The sequence below is a fragment of the Trematomus bernacchii genome, unplaced genomic scaffold (genome assembly GCF_902827165.1).
Source record: "Trematomus bernacchii unplaced genomic scaffold, fTreBer1.1, whole genome shotgun sequence".
Classification (NCBI taxonomy): Eukaryota; Metazoa; Chordata; class Actinopteri; order Perciformes; family Nototheniidae; genus Trematomus; species Trematomus bernacchii.
Window position 1 is genome coordinate 11379085 of NW_022987564.1, and position 18372 is coordinate 11397456.

General features: G+C 44.5%; 1 protein-coding gene across 5 annotated transcripts; it reads left to right on the plus strand.

The window, feature by feature from the left end:
- Positions 1-318: 318 nt before the first annotated feature.
- Positions 319-17342, plus strand: prrc2a (proline-rich coiled-coil 2A). Of its 5 annotated transcripts, none has more exons than XM_034124302.1 (17): positions 325-436; positions 3493-3549; positions 4604-4755; positions 5870-6050; positions 6180-6276; positions 6389-6470; positions 6567-6710; positions 7004-7245; positions 7457-7545; positions 7686-7819; positions 8131-8233; positions 8357-8546; positions 9487-10015; positions 10159-10415; positions 10595-10991; positions 11161-11383; positions 11502-17342. In XM_034124302.1, the coding sequence occupies exons 3-17, from the start codon at positions 4641-4643 to the stop codon at positions 14644-14646; spliced, it is 5928 nt and encodes a 1975-aa protein (XP_033980193.1). In that variant the 5' UTR covers positions 325-436; positions 3493-3549; positions 4604-4640; the 3' UTR covers positions 14647-17342. The 5 variants fall into 5 exon arrangements, with proteins under 5 accessions (XP_033980191.1, XP_033980193.1, XP_033980195.1 ...); XM_034124304.1 differs by having other exon boundaries at positions 3498-3549; XM_034124303.1 differs by lacking the exon at positions 325-436 and adding an exon at positions 469-638 and having other exon boundaries at positions 3498-3549.
- Positions 17343-18372: the final 1030 nt, after the last annotated feature.

The window sequence follows — 18372 nt, forward strand, 5'->3', positions numbered from 1 at the left end:
GAGTCGATTTTTACAGTATGGTGCAATATTTACAATGTTTGATTTGGGAGTAATCCAAGGATATTCAGATAAAGTATTAACAATCACAAAGATTGCCTTGTACCTTTTTCAGTAACTCAGTTAATTTCAAAGTAATCTGAGCAACCCTTCATATATGGAAATCCCTAATTGTGACAGTTAAAATAAGTTGATAAATTACATTTTAAAAAATGATAGCAAAGCACCTTTATTTGAATAAATCCATCCACAGTAAAGTTAATACGTAAACGTTTATTCTAAAGCGTCTTTTCCTAACTGTCCCAAACGGCTTCCATCTCACGAAATTACCCAGTAGCCGTTGACGGCTCTTTAGGTGACGGATCGAGTCCAGTATTACAATTTTCTTTTACCCCTTTTCCTTTATTTTTTGGGCCAAAAAAAGAGAAAAGGATTGCAAGTAAGCAGCCGAACACCTTATTTGTCTGTATGGTACAACTGATTTCTTTATTGGTACGATCTACTGCAAAGACCGTATGTGTTTGACTATGCAGGAGGATAACGTTGCTTAGCTAGCTGGGTCACTTGCTAGAAAGCTACGCGATAGCATTAGCTAACCTCATTCTGCGATACAACCTCGAGACAAGTCGGGACAAGACCAGGTCAGTGGCCGGAAAATGTTGCATGTTTTAATGCAAACACCGATTAGATACATTGAAGTTGGCAGACATCCTCACTATTAGCCTTGGACACAGGTTTTTTCTAACCCGTGAATGTTTTGCGGAGGGGCAGTCTTATTTTTGTGTGTCTTGGTTGTTGTTGCTTGTTAGCCTAGCTTGGCTAAGTGTTTAACGTTTGTCATAGCAAAGGATTGAGTTTAATAGTTGTTTTAATCTCCATATGTATATCACATTTCTGGTGAACCTGGTTTAAAAGTTAGCTCTTTGTTGAAATAATTTAAAATGTATGTTTTGCTAACGATCCACTGCGTAGCTAATGTTAGCGGATACACGTTAGCGCAGGATGCTTACTAAAACACTGTCAGTCTGCGATACATTGGCGTTATTTCATGTTTATTTTCATTTATATATTTCAAAACGATAATCCTAAAGGTTCCCCTTATCCAGTGTCTGTATATATATTAGCTGTATGATGGAAAGTGTGCTTTGTTAAAGCGAAGTTATGCTACACAGTCGGTTATATTAACGTTAATATGCACCGGGCCCGTCTACACCGCCATTTTGTTTTGTTCTCTTCTCTTAATAAAATCGGGTTTTTTTTCAGCGTTTTCCTTTGCCTCTTTCAAAAGATAAATAAACATCAACGTCGATGATAACGCCCATTCGTGATGTCGCTGTGTGATTCAAAACGCAACACCTCGCAGAGTTGAATAGATAGAAGCTAATGTTACCGCAAGGTGTTGAGAAAGCATTATGAAACACCAACGCAGTCCCCCTCCCAACGGGAACACCAGGGCCCTGTGTTAGCACGCTAACATAAGTTAGCACCGCAATAAAGATGTATTTTTACGTCTGGGGCTTCAGCAGTTCGATGTTTGACTATGTTGTGGCAAGTGCATTTGCTACTGGCCGATTTTGCCTTACTATGTTCGTGTTTGTGGTTAACGCTAGCTTCGTTGGGACTCTTTGTGGTAAACGTTGCTGCAGTTATGGCTTTTTACCAGTGTTGGCCCCCGTTAATCCCCATACAGCATGTAGTTGACTAGCCATCCCACGACCTAATTTTCTAATCTCATCTGACTATTGTGGCACGGTGCAGTCCTGCTACCGGTAGCCATTTGGTTGTTTAGTGTTTATTATGTTGCTAATCGATGTGTGTGTGAGTATTGCAAACATCGTGCGTTTTAGAGGATTATCTGTGCGCAGTAAAGGCTGTACGTTCGCGTTTTGTAGCATTGCTTATCATTCTGGTTTCATATTCATATATCCTGATTTAAGTTGTTTATTTGACTTAACATATTCACACCAATGTTGTTCATCATATAGCTAGCGATATGAGCGTTGTTACAGCCATCTTTTAAGAGAGACTTGATGTTCTGGTTAACTGTTGATATCATGATTTAGGGTACAACATACTATTTTTCTTTGTATACATTTAAATGTTGATTGGTTATTTACAACACCACAAAATATATGCAGCTAAAGCCTTAGTTCACCTATACAATTGTTCTTCTGGTAAGGAACCATGTGGATTAGCTCCCTTCTTTTCATCAAATCATTGAAAGCTAGTGAACACAATTATGTTTTTGTTATTATTAAACCAGGTCAAAGGATTATACCCGCACACTAAGAACCAAACTTCAAAATTCATACCCATTGTTTCTGTTTTTGTCATTTAGGACAAAAGTTAGCTAAATATGCATAGCTACAGCCATACATATAGACTTTTATATATAAATATTTACAAAAAAACACACATGACATACATATATATACACATACTTGTTCCAGTTACGTTTTGCTTTTTAGAAATGTAATCCAAACTTCAATTGACTTGTCGAATTCCAATGTTATTTTCAACTCTAGCCTGTTCCCTGACTCAAACTAAAATTACTAATGTTATTTGTAGAATAATAATCTGATGAGCATCATCTGTTCTCAGTAATTGTTCCTAATGGGAGTAGGATGGAGTGGGTTCAGTTGTTTAACCTGCTTGATGCAGCCAAATCACTCTTAATTGGACAGATGTCAGCACTGTGTGTTTTATTGATGTGCAGTAAAATTAGTTCAAGCTAAAGGCCTGGCAGTTGCCATGGAGCCAAGAGATGGCATAGAAGAATATCATTTATTATGTGTTGCCATAGAGACCATGGCTCAGCTTTTTCCCTCTCTTTTGTACAGTGTTTCTTGTAATAAAGTGTGTAGTCATGCACTGTTCTAGTTCTGTTCTCATTAAACTGCATTATAACTGCATAAAATAGATTATGTGATTTCAAAAATATACCTTGATACCTTCTGGCAATCACACATGATACAAATGTGGTGCAGTAGAATCCATATATTGTTTAAGTGGTTAAACTTATACCATCATTTAAATCTGAGTTGTGTTGAAATGCAGAAATGTCTTTACCAAACTGGTAAATGTAGAAGGCCAAAGCATTCCTTTAAAAATGTCATCAAATACTTTATTAAACTAAATGTATCGGATGAAAATGAATAAAGGATGCTGGCATTAAAAAGTGTTTTTTGTATATTTCTTTGAATCAATTTAACTTGCAAGTACATCATTAAAGTGCATACTGGTCAACAAGACATTTCTGTGGTTTTATTGACTACCTATGTGATTAACAGGTTCCACAATTAATAAATATTGCATTGTGAATGGGTAATTAGTTGAATTGTTGACAGTATTTTTGCTTCAATAAGTCAGAAAACCCTCAAATGTTTGTATGGATTGGTATTGAGTCTTTATAGTTGGCACTAGAACTGGGTGATATGGAAAGTTAAATACAACTGTATTTTTTAAATACGTTAAATACAACTGTATTTTTTTAAGAACAGCGCTGCGCCGCTGCTGAATGTATGCACGCCGCTGCTACGAGGCGCCAGCGAGGTATATATATTTTTTATACATTAAAATAATAATACGTGGCTCTCGCGTCATCGCCACGGAGGAGCACACAGCCTCTGTGAGCGAGAGAGAGAGCTAGAGAGAGCACACCTTTTTATCTATTTAATATAGTTGTAAAAAATAAAGTAAGAAATCATTCCAATGTGTACTATAGGACAGTACAAACAGTTTAAAAGGGGAGTGATTAGTCAAATATGCATAAAGAAAAAGAAAGAATACTAACTAGGTAACATAAGATAAGAATAAACAAGTTTAAATGATTTGTTATTGGTTGTGATCATATTCTAAAGATGTTTGGATTATTGAAAAGTATACAGCTCCCTTTCATATGAGTGTTGAGAGCTGTATCCATACATTCATTTTGTGCTCAAAGTGCACCAGATTGATGCATTTAACTTCAACATTTAAAAAAAAATCTTCCCGGGGATGCATGCCCCGGACCCCCCTGGAGGATGTGAGGTCCACCCCCAAATAAAGCAGGATAAAATAATTAAATTGCATACATTTTATTTTGATTGTTTGTTATGTGGATGTGTAGTATTTGTGTTACCGTATGTTCAATAAAGGTGATTTAGCAAAATACACCTGTAGAGCCTCAAGAGCCTTTCTTGTGCTGGCAGACACATAGAAACATATTGGCGGTGCGCACTTCGCACGCACAAACACAAAAAAAATCCACTCGCTCCGCGATCACATTTAGCTAGGCCCAAGTGCCTTAGCACCGCTACTATGACTCCATCCTAGGGGAAACACTGAATCACCTTGATAAAGATATTTAAACAGAGTTGTAGGATTGTGCTTTACACTGTTCTACTGCAAGTTGACTGCTTGACAATACCACGTCCAGCTGTCAGATCCCTTATTTCAATCTGTAAATCAGAACACATATGTTCTGGATGTTTTGATTTGTCATGCATTTTCTGTTTTGCTGGATGTTATGAATGCATGCTTGTATAATCAGCACTTTTTTACTTTCACTTTCTATGAGTACCTGGATTCCAATCTCTATGTCGTTGCCTCTCTCTCTCCTCCCCAGTCTCAGGGCTCACCATACTCAATGAGCGGACAGCGCAATGTCAGAGCGCTCTGGGCAAACTGCAAAGGGGAAGGAAGGCAAAACCAAGTATGCGTCTCTCAACCTGTTTGATACATACAAAGGAAAGAGCCTTGAAACACAAAAGCCTGTTGGTGAGTATCTTTGGCTTGGTCATGTTCAAGCTTTCATTGTCACACCACATATCTACTGTAATGGATGCCAACCTGTCTTTCTACGCTGGGTATTAGTTTGCAATATCGCTTTCCTCACAGGCTCTTTTTACATTCCGCCACTTTAATTTCATTTTGTCACTAAAGTTGTGCGACTTGTTTTGTAATGAATCAGATCTGGGCTTAAAAGACAGATCTGCTGCCCACAGTTGTATTCACCCGTTGGCTGTGATTAAAAGTGGGTTTGTTGTCTCCCGACACCAAGAACCGCAACTTTGATGCATTATCCCACTGTCTTCCTAATAGCTCTGATGCTGATTTCTAATACAGAGAGTGAATGATGTGCTGCATCTCTCAACTGCCTGCCAACCTGGTTTTGCTGATGCGGTTTTATTCAGCGATCAGGGATATTTACTACCCTTGTATTTTAAGGACTCAACACTAATCTCAGCGAGAGAAAAAACATTGTCTTCGAGAATGTTTTTCTTATCTTTAGTGGTATACAAATTAAGTATGAAGGGTCTGGAGGGTGACTGGCTCACATGTCAGCTGAGCCTGGGGGCCACTGGGCCTGACCTGAGACAGAGGCTTACTTGTGGACGCTGTTTGACTTCTGTGCCGAGTCCCCAGTCGATGTTTTATTCAGAAGCACCCCACTAGATCTAAGCAGCTGTCTGACTACAGACTTCCTCCTCCTACATAGTGAAGCCATGCACTGCTTTGGTTTCTCTGAGCCTGAAGGAAGGAGACAAACGATGGATTGATATTCAGCACAGCTTCACTTTTCAGAATCTAATGGCTTTTCATGCTTCTGTGAGCATCAATATCTTAATACCTCTTCACAAACTGTAATTGAAGTGGGTTTGCTGAAGGTTTTTAATAACATCTAGAAAGCCTTTTTATAATCCATATTCACCGGAATCACCAGACTGAAACTTCCAAGCTTCTAGCCTTATTGGTTTTTCACCATCCTAATATTGTATCCAGCAAACGCTATCCTTGTCATCAAGCCGATCCTTAGACCCAGTAGATAGAATTGGTCTCGGGTTTCAGTGGTCCATCTGTGCTAATGATCTCCTCCTCCTCCCCATATCAGTTCCCCCCCGCCATGGCCTGCAGTCTCTTGGTAAAGTTGCCTCCGCACGGCGTATGCCACCACCTGCCAACCTGCCCAGTCTGAAGGCAGAGAACAAAGGCAACGATCCAAACGTCTCGCTCGTTCCCAAAGACGGCTCAGGATGGGCAAGCAAACAGGAACAAGCAGCGGACCCAAAGAGGTATTTAAACTCCCCCTGCAACATCGAAGTTACCAGAATTGGTTGTGGAAAAAAAACGTTTTACGGTATAATTTTCCCCAGGCTATCCTGTCTAATTCTGTGGTTTGTGACTTTTTTTCTTTCTCTCAGTACCGATGCATCGCCAGCACCGCAGCCGGAATTGCAGCAGCCTGTGGCTTCACCGACACCTGCACCGACCCGCCCGAGAACCCCGCCAGTTTCAGAGGTACAGACTGTCCCAGTGACATAAATGCAAAATCCTTGGCTTGCATGATAATGTCTGTGGAGAGTTGACATGTATCATATGGGGCTCATTGTTTGTGTGTGTTCCCCCACAGCCTCTGGTGCCAGCTTCAACCCAGGCCGCAGGGGCAAGGTCTTGGGCACAGGCCAGTGGTACACATGGAACACAAGGGGATGGTGAGTCTTACTTTTTTACTTTAATAAGAAGGAAGTTGGAATAAGCTTTTTGTAACCCCTTTAAGAAAAATACATTAACCTAGCAACTTTCTACAGGTGGAAAGGCATTAAACCAACAGTCGCCATTCTCTCGCGAGGAATTTCCCACCCTGCAGGCGGCTGGCGACCAGGACAAAGTTGGCAAAGAACCGGGCACTGCAGATCAGTGGTATGGGCCCGTACCAAACCTCCGCCCCCAGAGTGAGTGATGCCCGCTTAATACCCAACATGAATCAATGGCTCGTCATTTAATTAAGTCAGGTGGGATTGGAAAACTTCTCTTACAAGAGAGAATACAACAAGTGTTTTTTTAAAGTTTACTTTATGCCTGGATGGTATGCGCTTGCTAACTCTACATTTAATTAGGGAATGAGACAAAATAAATACAATTACTTTTGTGTTATTTAAAATAATAAGTTGTGTTATCTTTCTCTTACCTTATTTCATTTGGACAAATAAATGATACTGACCGCTCTTGTGTTCTCTGTCCTCAGACGTTACAAGTTGGCGGGACGGTGGGGGCCGACCCATGGCGCCCACCCTGTCTGGGGAGGGGGCAGTGGAGGGTGGCCTTGGTGGGGCTCTGGTGATGGATGGGGCAGCTGGGGTCCCCCTTCCGAACTCTCAGTCCCACGGGCCACCTAGGAACCCTCCCGCAGGCAGCCCCGCCTTGCCACTGCCCCAGCCCCCTGTGGGACCTGGGTTCCCGCAATACAGAGGGATCATGCCTCCATTCGTAAGTTTTCTTATTGTTTTCATGGTTGATTTCTGGCAAATATTCTAGTATTTGTTTTTGGTTAATATATCTTGTTTTTCGCGCTACACAACTGTGTTGCAGTCCATTTTATTATGTGCTTGGTGTTTACATTAAAGTCTATAGAATGCAATAGCATAGCCTAAGAACACTCTCTTGAATCTTAACCTGATCTCTTTTTTTTCGTTTTTAGATGTATCCTCCCTACCTGCCCTTTCCGGGTCCTTATGGCCCTCAGGGGCCCTACAGGTACCCGGGACCCGGGGAAGGGCCCCCGCCAAGGTATGTGCCATTATAAAGCTAATATTTTGCCACTTCATGACAGTTTCTTTGAAAAATATAATCCATTATATTTGACCCTTTGGGGAGACACTTTTTGTTAATCAACTGTTCAATTAAAAGGAAGTTGTTCCCTTTCTCAGGTTCAGGCAGGCTGTTCCTCAGGGCGGCCAACGTGAAGGAGGTGGAGAGGGGCCGAAGCGACCCTCTATCCTAAAGCAGGATGACCTGAAGGAGCTAGACGAGCTGGACCACGACGGAGATGACGGATGGGCCGGTAAAACAAAAAAAGCTTATTTACAAATGTATAACCAACCTGTAAATAGTTTTTGCTATTGGGAACCTGTAACTAAAAATGTCCTGATTGGATAATGATAATTTCACACTAAGAAGGATAAACAGTTTCCCAACAAATGCACTGGAAAAAGGAATCTTTAGTCATGTGGAATGTAGAAAACGGCATCTGCCGCTATATAATAAAGGAGGTTATGACCATTTGATTCAATCATAGGTCACTACGATCGCATGATACAAACATGATTTCAATGTTTTCATGTGTTTTTAATTTGATGTTTTTGCTTTTAACAGGCGCTCATGAGGAGATTGATTACTCTGCCAAGTTGAAGTTCAGTGATGATGAAGGTGAAGAAGAGGGGGAAGAGGAGAGATCCGAGAGTAAGAATGAATTACGGTATGTGACCAAGTACAGACAGCATAAGATCAATTCAAATTATGTCAATAATGTTTTATTGACAAAAATGGGATTATATTATGCAACTATAATTAATTTGACAAACATGTTTCTTGTCCTCAGTGAGCAGCAGAGGTCCCAGGATGCTCCCCCTGCAGCCTCTCGCTCTCGAGCCTCGGACAGCGGCGGTGAATCTCGCCGCACTCCCCCCTCTAATGCTGACAATGGTCCGCAACCCCCCTCCAGCAAGCCAGGATGGGCCGAGGAGGGAGGCGCTGGCGTGGGAGGCCAAGGAGCAGCAACAAACTTCCAGGTAGCATGCCGACCAAAAGCAAAAACTGTTATTCACGCTGTGAAAGACGTGATGTCCAACTTAACAGCATAGGCCATTTTGGGTGTTCTGTTAAGCAAAGATTTATTGGTGGTTAGTGTGTGTTTTTGTCAGTGTAGATTATTGTGGTGGAGCATGGCTAACTGTCTGCCTGTATACAGCGGTGCAGGCCTGGATTGGGTGGTCCCCGGGAGCAGCCCTCCCCCCCACCTGGGCCGCTCCTTGGACAAGGGCCTTACTCCTTTTACCGACAGGTAGCCATCCAGATAGCGCCTCATAGACATATCATTTCTGTCATTAATTCATCCTTGTCCCGGGTCTTATGAATAAGTCATTCTTAGTTTTTCAGTTGGCTTTTTGAGTTTTCTTTTGGTTTATGTATTCATCCATAAACATTTTACTCAAAAAGATGGTGTGGTGTCATCTAGAGCAGAGGTTTTCAAAACGTTAGATGGGCCTTCACACGGGAGAGGGGGGGGGGGATCCAAACAGTTTCAGGGAAGGCTCAGTGAATAGAAATTATAAAGAATACGCTATTTAAGGAGGATCACATAGAATAGCGAAAATGTGGGTTTAGTTCGAGAGATAGTTCAAGATTCACAGGTTTATTGTCATAACATATACACAACTAAGGTGTCATTATGTAATATATGGAAGACTTAGACAGCAGGTTTCCTCAACAGTGCAATTTACAAGACATAACAAATATTTTTGCAAAATTGTTCGGTATCTGTGGGATCAAAAACACAAATATGATCCCATTTGTATCCACGAATTGGGAATACTAAGTCAACTAAGGTGGGGGCTGTGGAGGTGCTTTTATCCCAGCATTTTCTGAAGGTAGGCCCACAGTCTCTGAAAACCACTGATCTAGAAAGTTAGAAAACAGCATAATAAAGCAATCAATTTTCCAACTGTTCAGGACCGGGCCCAAAACCAGGGTACCTCTCAAGGCCCGGGGAAGCCTCTGCCCGCCCAGCACCAGCCAGCACCAGGAGGCCCCTCTCCAAATGCCCAGCCTCAGGACAACGATGAGGATGAGACTTGGCGCCAGCGCAGGAAGCAGTCCTCCACTGAGATCTCTGCTGCTGTAGAGCGAGCCCGTCGCCGCCGCGAGGAGGAAGAACGTAGGATGGAGGAAGAGAGACGTGCAGCCTGTGCAGAGAAGCTGAAGAGGCTGGACGAGAAGCAGCAACAGCAGCTGGGCAGCAACACAGACGGTGGTAGCGAATGTAAAAGCCCCAGTCTGGATGGAAACTCTACTGCTGCCACTGGAGGCAGCCCTTGTCCATCTATTTCAGCCTCTGCATCCTCCCCTAACATCAGCCAGCCCCCATCCCCCTGTGTTGACCCCGAGGAGCCTCCAGTGCTGCTTGTCCAGCCGGGGTCCAGTCCTGGAATCATCGAACGTCAGCGAGCCAGCAGCAACAGCAGCTATGACTCCAGTGCAGGTCAGTTTCTTTGTTCTATTATTAGGATCACTTACATGTGATACGTCTTTCTTATCTTTTAAAAATATAGCAGTTTTTATATAAAGCCTCCACCTATTGGTTAATGCCCCCTTTCAACCTTTCAACCTTCTGTCTTGGTTCAGAAGCGCCGCAGTGTCCCCAGCCGGTTGTGTCACAGCCCCTGCAGCCCGCACTGGACGTGCCTTTACCAGAGGAAACCAAGGAAGAGACCGTTAGCGCCACACACATTCGTGCTAGTAGTGGAGGTGAAAGAGGAGTCGACCCGGTGAAGATGGAGAATATCGGAGGGGGAGCAAGTCGTCAAGCTGGAGGTCCTCCAGGCCAGGGTTACTCGAAGTACCAGAAGTCTCTTCCACCTCGGTTTCAGAGGCAGCAGCAGGTTAGGATCCGTACTTATGTCGCAAATGAGTTTCGCTCATTGTACATCTTATTAATACCAACATATGATAACCATAAAAGCTATGTCTATTGCTACAAATGCAGCCATGCCTTTTAGTAGGTATTTCTGATATTCCTGTTAAATATTGATGCTATGTTTTGCGTTCTGTTTCCATCTAGGAGCAGCTCCTGAAGCAGCAGCAGCAGTGGCAGCAGCAGCAGCAGCAGCAGCAACAACAGCAACAGCAACAGCAGCAACAACAACAACAGCAACAACAGCAGCAACAGCAGCAGCAGCAACAGCAGCAGCAGCAGCAGCAGCACAGCCAGGCTTCACAAAGCCAGCTGTCCCCCCAGCCCCAGCCTCAGCAGGGTCCTTCACCGGGTTCAACACCCCAGCCAGGCCCTGGACCTAAGCAGGGTGGCCCCATGTATCAACCCGGCAACATGGTTCGACCCCCGCCCCTGCCAATGAATTTCGACCCTCGCTGGATGATGATGCCCTACATGGACCCCCGCATGATGCAGGGCCGCCCTCCACCTATGGACTACTATTCAGCAGGCATGCACCCGTCTGGTGAGTTGATGCTTTGAAGATAAATAACTCCGGTGTAATGCTGGTAAAGTAATTAGATTAAATAATACTATCATAATACAGAAAGTGAAGTAAAGTCAACAATATGTCTTGTTTTTTTTACATTATCCGTTTAGATATTTTCTTGAAAAATAATTATTTACTTCTACAGGGCTTATTGGGCGTGAACGGTCTGATTCAGGGGGGTCTGGTTCAGACCCCTTTGATAGGCAGCAACAGCATCCTGGGCATCCACACCGTGGGACCCCCCCTATGGATCCTAAGATGGCCTGGGGGCAGGAGGTATTCCCTGGTGGAGTAGAGGGCCGTGGACTAACCTCCCCACTCAGACAGAAGCAGGCATTGGAGGATGACGATGTGGCCAAAGGGCCCAGGTAAGGATACACCTGTTTTTATGCTCAAAGTGTCGAGGATAAAAGTTATTTTGTAATACAGTTGAACTGAGCCTTTTTAAAATGTATTAATTGAGTATTCTTTCAATCTTTCTCCAAGGAGCGACACTCCTCCTCATCGCATTCAAGAGGGTAGATTGGGACCCATTCAGCAGCCCAGCTCCACCTCTGGGACATCCAATCAGACACCGCCGCTAGTTGGCAATCAAGTTGGGACCCAGGGCCACCACCCTCATCACTACATGAGTGGGCGGGGCAACTACAGCAACTTCCCTGACCAGGGTGGGAGGATGCATCCCCACCAACAACAGAGGGCGGAGAGGGGAAATCAGCAGCACGCCTACACCCACCAGGAAGAAGGACCTCCACGAGGGTCTCAGCAGGGACAGATATGGGGAACCCCTCACCCTCACTATGATCGCAACGGCCGTACTGAACATCCCCCAATTGAGAGCAACTCTCATCTCCACCACCATCACAGCCACCACCCTCAGCAGCCTCACTTCCCTCTCCATGGCCATAAGCCAGAGAACAACAGAGACAGGGTTGTTGAGGCGCCTGCTAAGAAGACCGACTCTTCTCCCCCAGTCAACCAACCTTCCCTCTCATCCTCTTGCTCTTCCTCCTCCTCATCTGTCAGAGAAGATGGGAATGTCAAAGCTGTCCTGCACCATCACCCGAATCAGAGAGAGAGTGAAGGGCACAGTCAGGCAGAAAGAGGCAACAGTGGCAGTAACAACCATATGAAACAGGAGAAAACCGGCCCAGCATACACTCCCCATTCCTCCATGACCCCTAGCCCAACCCCCACTCAACATGGCACTCAAACTCAGCCTCAGCCTCAGCCTCAGCCTCAGCAGCAGCAGCAGCAGCAGCAGCAGCAGCAGCAGCAGCAGCAGCAGCACCACCCTCATGCTAAACCAAACCAAAGAGGGGGGCGGGAACACAAAACGGAGACCCAGTGGGGCCCACGACCTGGAAGCAGCAATACTGGTGGGGGGTCCTCTCATGGTAGGAGGGCCAACAATGCTGGAGGTGGGAACCACTCCCGTGGAGGGGAGGACTCTAACAATCCATCGGACCACAAACCCTCCAACCAGACAGGAGGCAGCAATGCCAACAGGAGGGCCGGCCCAATTAAGAAGCCGGTGCTGAAAGAGATGAAGAGAGACGGAGGGGAAGCTGATGGAGGAGAAAAGAATATCTTTAGTAAGGATAAAGAGAAGGATAGTAGCCAAACCACCTCGGTGAAGCAGGAAGGCTCCTCCACTTCCCAGAACACATCAGCTCCATCTAAAGATGAGCCAGCTCAGACAGCCAAACCCAGGAATGGAGGAAAAGAACGAGAACGAGGAGGAGGAGGAGGAGGAGGGGGCGGGGGCGGGGGCGGGGGCGGGTCTGGGTCTGGTAGAGGGCCCAAAGATGGAGATGCCACTTCTTTAGGATTTTCAGGTTCCTCCTCCAGGAGGGACAGGGACCGCTCCTTTGAGAGAGGAGGAGGCCCCCCCCACCACCATGGGGTCCCTGCCAAAGGCAGCAGAGTCAGTCGCGGACGAGGGGGAGAGTTCTACGGCCGTGGCCGTGGTTTCCGTGGCGCTTACACCGCCGCCGCTGCTGCTGGGCCCACTCCCGGCGGTCGGGGCAGAATGGGTGGCAGGAGCGGCAGAGACTACCGTTCATCTGTCGGCGGTGGCCACAACCACGAGTCAAAGGGCGAGGGAGCCGGGGGTCGTCACGGTCAGGATCGGTCCCAGCATAACCCGGCCAGAGCCAGGAACCGCAGTGAAACCCGAAGCGAGGGCTCAGAGTACGAGGAAATTCCCAAGAGAAGGAGGGAGAGAGGCTCAGAGACCGGGAGTGAGAGCGGTGCAAGTGACCTCGGCCCCTCTGACAAGGACGAACACCCGAAACCCAGCAAGAATGGCTCTGACAACGCCAATGCCACCGGCAGCGGTAACATGTCATCTGCACCACCCAGAGGATCCCAGGCCCGGGTGTTTACACCAAGAGGTGTGCCCTCAAGGAGGGGCAGGGGTGGAGGAAGTGGAGGAAGTGGAGGAGGAAATATGTACAGAAGTGGTGGCAATGTTGGAGGCCCACCAGGGGGACACAGGGGCGGACCCGGCCCCGCCTCTCAGGGTGGGTCCTCCAAGTCATCAGGCTCAGCCCGAAAGCAACAAGGCCCGCCTCATACATCTGGACCCAAAGACTCGGGCAGGGGAGGAAATGGAGGAGAGAAGAAAGACAAAATAGCTGATGCTAGTCAAACTCAAAGTCAGGGGTCCAATCCCCCTCAGCCGCCTCTCCCCGCTGCACCTCCTGCCAGCTTATGTTCCACTGAAAATGGAGGAGTTGTGACGCAGCAAGCTTCGACCAATCCTACGCCAAACTCCGGAGGGCCAAACGCTCCTCTTCCCACTAACCGTGGGTTCCCTCCCAGCGGGTTTGAGCGCCCACCCAGACGTCGTCGTCATGGGCGGTCCCAGCACCAGCAGGACAAGCCCCCCCGCTTCCGTAGACTGAAGGAGCGAGAAAATGCAGCACGCATCAACGGAGGAGTGGGGGTCATCGGTGGAGGAAGGCCCTCCTCCCCTTCCCTGAATTCAGTTCAGGACAGTAACGGAGCACCCGCCTCAGCCCCTGTCACGGGCAATGCCCAAAATACTAACCACACCACACTAACAACCAACAATAACAGTGGTGGCGGGCATCTCGGCAATGCAAATAATCACCATCATCACCACTACAACCAGGGCAACGCCGGACCGACGCACCCCCAGCACCACCACAGCCACGGAGCAAAGTCCCCCGACTTCACCAACCAGAACTCGGACCAGGCCAACGAGGAATGGGAGACTGCCTCCGAGAGCAGCGACTTCACAGAGTTCAGAGACAGGGAGGGAGGAGGAGGGGGGAAGACCTATTCTTCTCACCATCCCCACCACGTGGGAAGGGGTGGAGGGGGAGGTGGTGGCGCGGTCGACCGCGACATGTCGGGGAAAGAGCCCTTGGCTAATAAAAGAAGCTTCTCAAGCCAGCGTCCAGGCATGGAGCGACAGAACCGAAGGGTCAACCATGGAGGAGGAGGAGGAGGTGGTGGAGGTGGTGGTGGTGGTGGAGGAGGAGGGGGAGGAGGAAGAGGCCCACGAGGGCCGCCCGGTGGCGGCTCCGGTGGTCCCGGAAATGGAGGAGGCAACCGCGGGGAGAGGCGTGGAAACTGGCCCTCCCCGAAAAATAGGAAGTGATGAAAAACATTTCAGATGAACCCCACCCACATTAAAAACACCCTCTTACATCCTAATCCCTTTTTGATAATTACTTCATGGCTTATCTGTTGGCATCCCTAAACATATTAGTGCATTGAACAGTTCATGGAGATGGTATTTACCTTCACTTCTTCCCCTTAGCATCAACCCACTATCTACCGTCCGTTATTGTACATTTTTCCGTTTGTTCCGTCTTGCTCTCCGTTCAGTTGTGCCCCCTCCCGCCCCCTGCCTCCCTTATCTTCCCTCAAGAACCTCACCCCAGTTGGATTTTAACAAGCATGTGGTTCTGCAAATGGGAGGTGCACGACGTTTTGACAGACATTCACACAGAGATCCACACACACTCACATATACAAGCACAAATCAGACATCTTTACGAACACACGGAACACATGCAGTCATGTGGGTGCAAAATGAAAAACGGGGGATTAAATTGGCAAAAATGGATTGGGCAAATTTTTATATTTATGTACCTGTGTATATTTCTACCACACTTTGGCCTTGGGTGGTATTCAGTAGTGCAGTGCTGCATTACTTCCCTCACAAAGGGAAAAAGCTGCAGCTTCATCTTTTAACGTGAACAATGTACCATAAGATGTTTTCTCTTTGTGTCTTTTTTTTGGCCTTGTGTCAGATGAGTTTCAACCTCTCAGCAAATGTTAGGGGTGTGGGTATTTTCTTCTAAAACGCAGGTAATTAAAAAACCTTTTTAATAAATTCCCCAAATCCCCTTTTTGATGACTTTTTGGTCTCTTGCAAACTGTCTATGATTACTGTGATAAGACCCATCAAAGTACTACTGCTTAGTGCTCACCTACACTTTGCATTGATCACATTGATTTGTCTTTAATATCAATGTTTCTGCTGCTTGTTCAGATAGATGGTGTGATTTTGTCCCAACCCCTAAAAAGTTGTTGACCTGCTCTGACATTTCATTTGGTAGTGGTTGGTCCTTTTTAGGAAATGATGGCTTTTTAGCCTCATCGTAGCATCCTCCTTAAGTTCTGCATCAGTTTCCCCAAGTTTTATTCTCTCATTTGTAAGTTTTGTTTACCCTTTGAAGACTGTATTAATAGCTTAATGGCTTTATTTTAACAACCATTATTTCCTCAGTGACTTCCATTTGTATGGAAACACTTTTTTTTTTCTCTGAAGATAAAATACCTATCGATCTTGTGAGGGGGGAAAACGAGTTAAGTGAAAATGTAGGTCATGTTAGAATTAAGAAAAAAAAAAGTTTGACTTTCATAAAAGTTGTTTATGCTTCAATAGGTAATTAAATATATGTTCTAATAAGCACTCCTTGTAGTATAACAACAATCCCATTTTTGCAGTTTTTTTTAGTTTTTTTTCTTCTTTGTTTTTTTTGGGCAAGTTACATGTCATGCATCAGGACAGGTACTCTGTCTGGGCCCAGAGTACAGAGATAAGGATGAATATTGTACTAAAACACCCCCTCTGTGTACTCTTGTGGAGACTCCTCACACTGAGAAAGGACTAATACCAAGAGCTCTGAGTCTGACAAAGTACTTTTCAAAGTGTGTGTTAATGGGATGGCTGTTCCAGGACAACCAGAAGCCCAAACTAATAGATTTCAGGACAATGCTGCAACACAGTTTCCAAGATTTCACTCGCAACAAATAATGCAGACCTGGAGTGTTGTGAAAATATTTGGATTGATGTAGAATTACACATGTAAACATAGTTTGTATCATACTTAAAATACATAAAATGGCACACAGACGGAATCCAACTAAAATCGATTTATACATCTGCATCAATTCTGTCACTGCTGTAAGTTGGGGTGTGTTTGTTTACTGACAACAGTTGATGGGATGTTGTGAGTAGGGCATTTGATGATTTGTGTACGTCGTGTGTGCGTGCTGGTGTGTGTGTGTGTGTGGCATGTGTGCGTTTTCCGGTGTTTGCATAATAACTCGGGGGAAGGGGTGGGGGACCAGAGGGGTTTAACATGAATGGCAAGCACTTTTCTGCCTTGTTTGCCCACATGTGATTTAACCAACATTATTAAGACAATTCTACTGTTTCTTAAATACATCCACATGTATACGTTCAGCTGTGTTTACATGTTCAACATCCAAATGAAGAACACGCAGTGGAGAACTTCACCCTTTTTTTTGTGTGTGTAATTTAATCATACATTCTTCTGCAGGCAAGTGAAGTTGGACATATTTTATTTTTCTCACTTCTAAGCATGAACTCACACCCATGGGTGCAGCTTGCCTTGCCTGTTTATACATTGATAGCTGTACACTTAAACACTGGCTCAAAGAGTCCTTCATCCCTCCTTTACTCTTAATGTTGATGTGCGCATTATTTTATGTACCCATGTTAAAAGAAAACTAAATTAGTGTATTCCAGAAAGAAATTACTCAAAGATTGTACTATGTTTCCAGCATTACCAAGGTACCTGGAGTGGTTCAAACTGTTTTTTAGCATTTATGGTTTTATTAATGGAACCGTAATATACACACATGTATGTATATTGGTATGTATCTAAGTTTTGTCTACCCCAACTTACATTCCCACCAACAAATGTTGCCATTTTTAGTTCAAGGGAGCAATGTACAAGCAGAGAAGTGTCTTATTATAATAAAGTTATACAGAGAAGGCAAAGTTAAATAAACTACTTTTGATTTAATGGAAAATGATATGGCATGTCTCATTCTTTTTTTAATATTTGAAACAGAAAACTTCCACTTCACATGTTTTGACAGGTCATAGCAAGAAAAACTTGTAGTAGGTAGAATGGTTTGATTCAATGTAGGTGTGTCAGTGAATCACTCAAAGCAGCCATTAGTTAATGGCTGCAACTATGTTGATAGTTAAACCTGTTTTTCACAAAATGTCCTTCATGAAAGTTGATTTGTTATTTATTTTATAATCCATTTCTGTAGAACTAATGTTAAGCTATTAGTTATTTATAAAGTACCACATTATAAATATTACAAACTTGGAAATAATGTACAACATGTTGCAAATCTGCTAACCTAACTTTCCCAAACGTGGATGACATTTTAAGATGTTTTTAAAAAATGTTTATAGTTAACAAATACATTAAAAAAATGCATCTTATAGCATAAGTTATTTTTGTCCGAAAATTAGACTGAGAGACAACCTATTAGGGAACATGGAGGCTTTTCAAATTATGTGAATTTAGTATCGAATTAATGTTTGACTGCCTGATGTTGAAAATTCCTAGAGGTATTTGAACACATCAAATGCGGATAGGGTATCTTTAAAAGCCATACTTTTTCTTCTTTATTGCAGCAATAACATTTCACAACATTTTTCAATCTAATGTTACTTTTCTTGGTGTGTGTAAGGCTCCTGATAGGAAAAGTGAGAATATTTGAGGGAAGGGACATTTAATCCTCAGACTAAAGACAAAGTTACAGCATGTTATTGAAAAAGAGGCACCATAATGTACATTATCCATAGACTAAAACACACTTATCCCCACCAACAAAACGCAAGGTAGCAGCACCAGATGTCACACACATTTTTTTGTTTTTGTAGGGTTCATAGGGTATTATAACTACCATAATATATTGCATTCCTGAGGTAAAGGCAGACAGAATACATTACAAGCTGGTGATAAGTTACTACAAGTGGTCATTGTTTGCTTTAGGTAAAGTGAATACTCAAAAATAAATCAAAACTAAAATAAAAGTATTATGA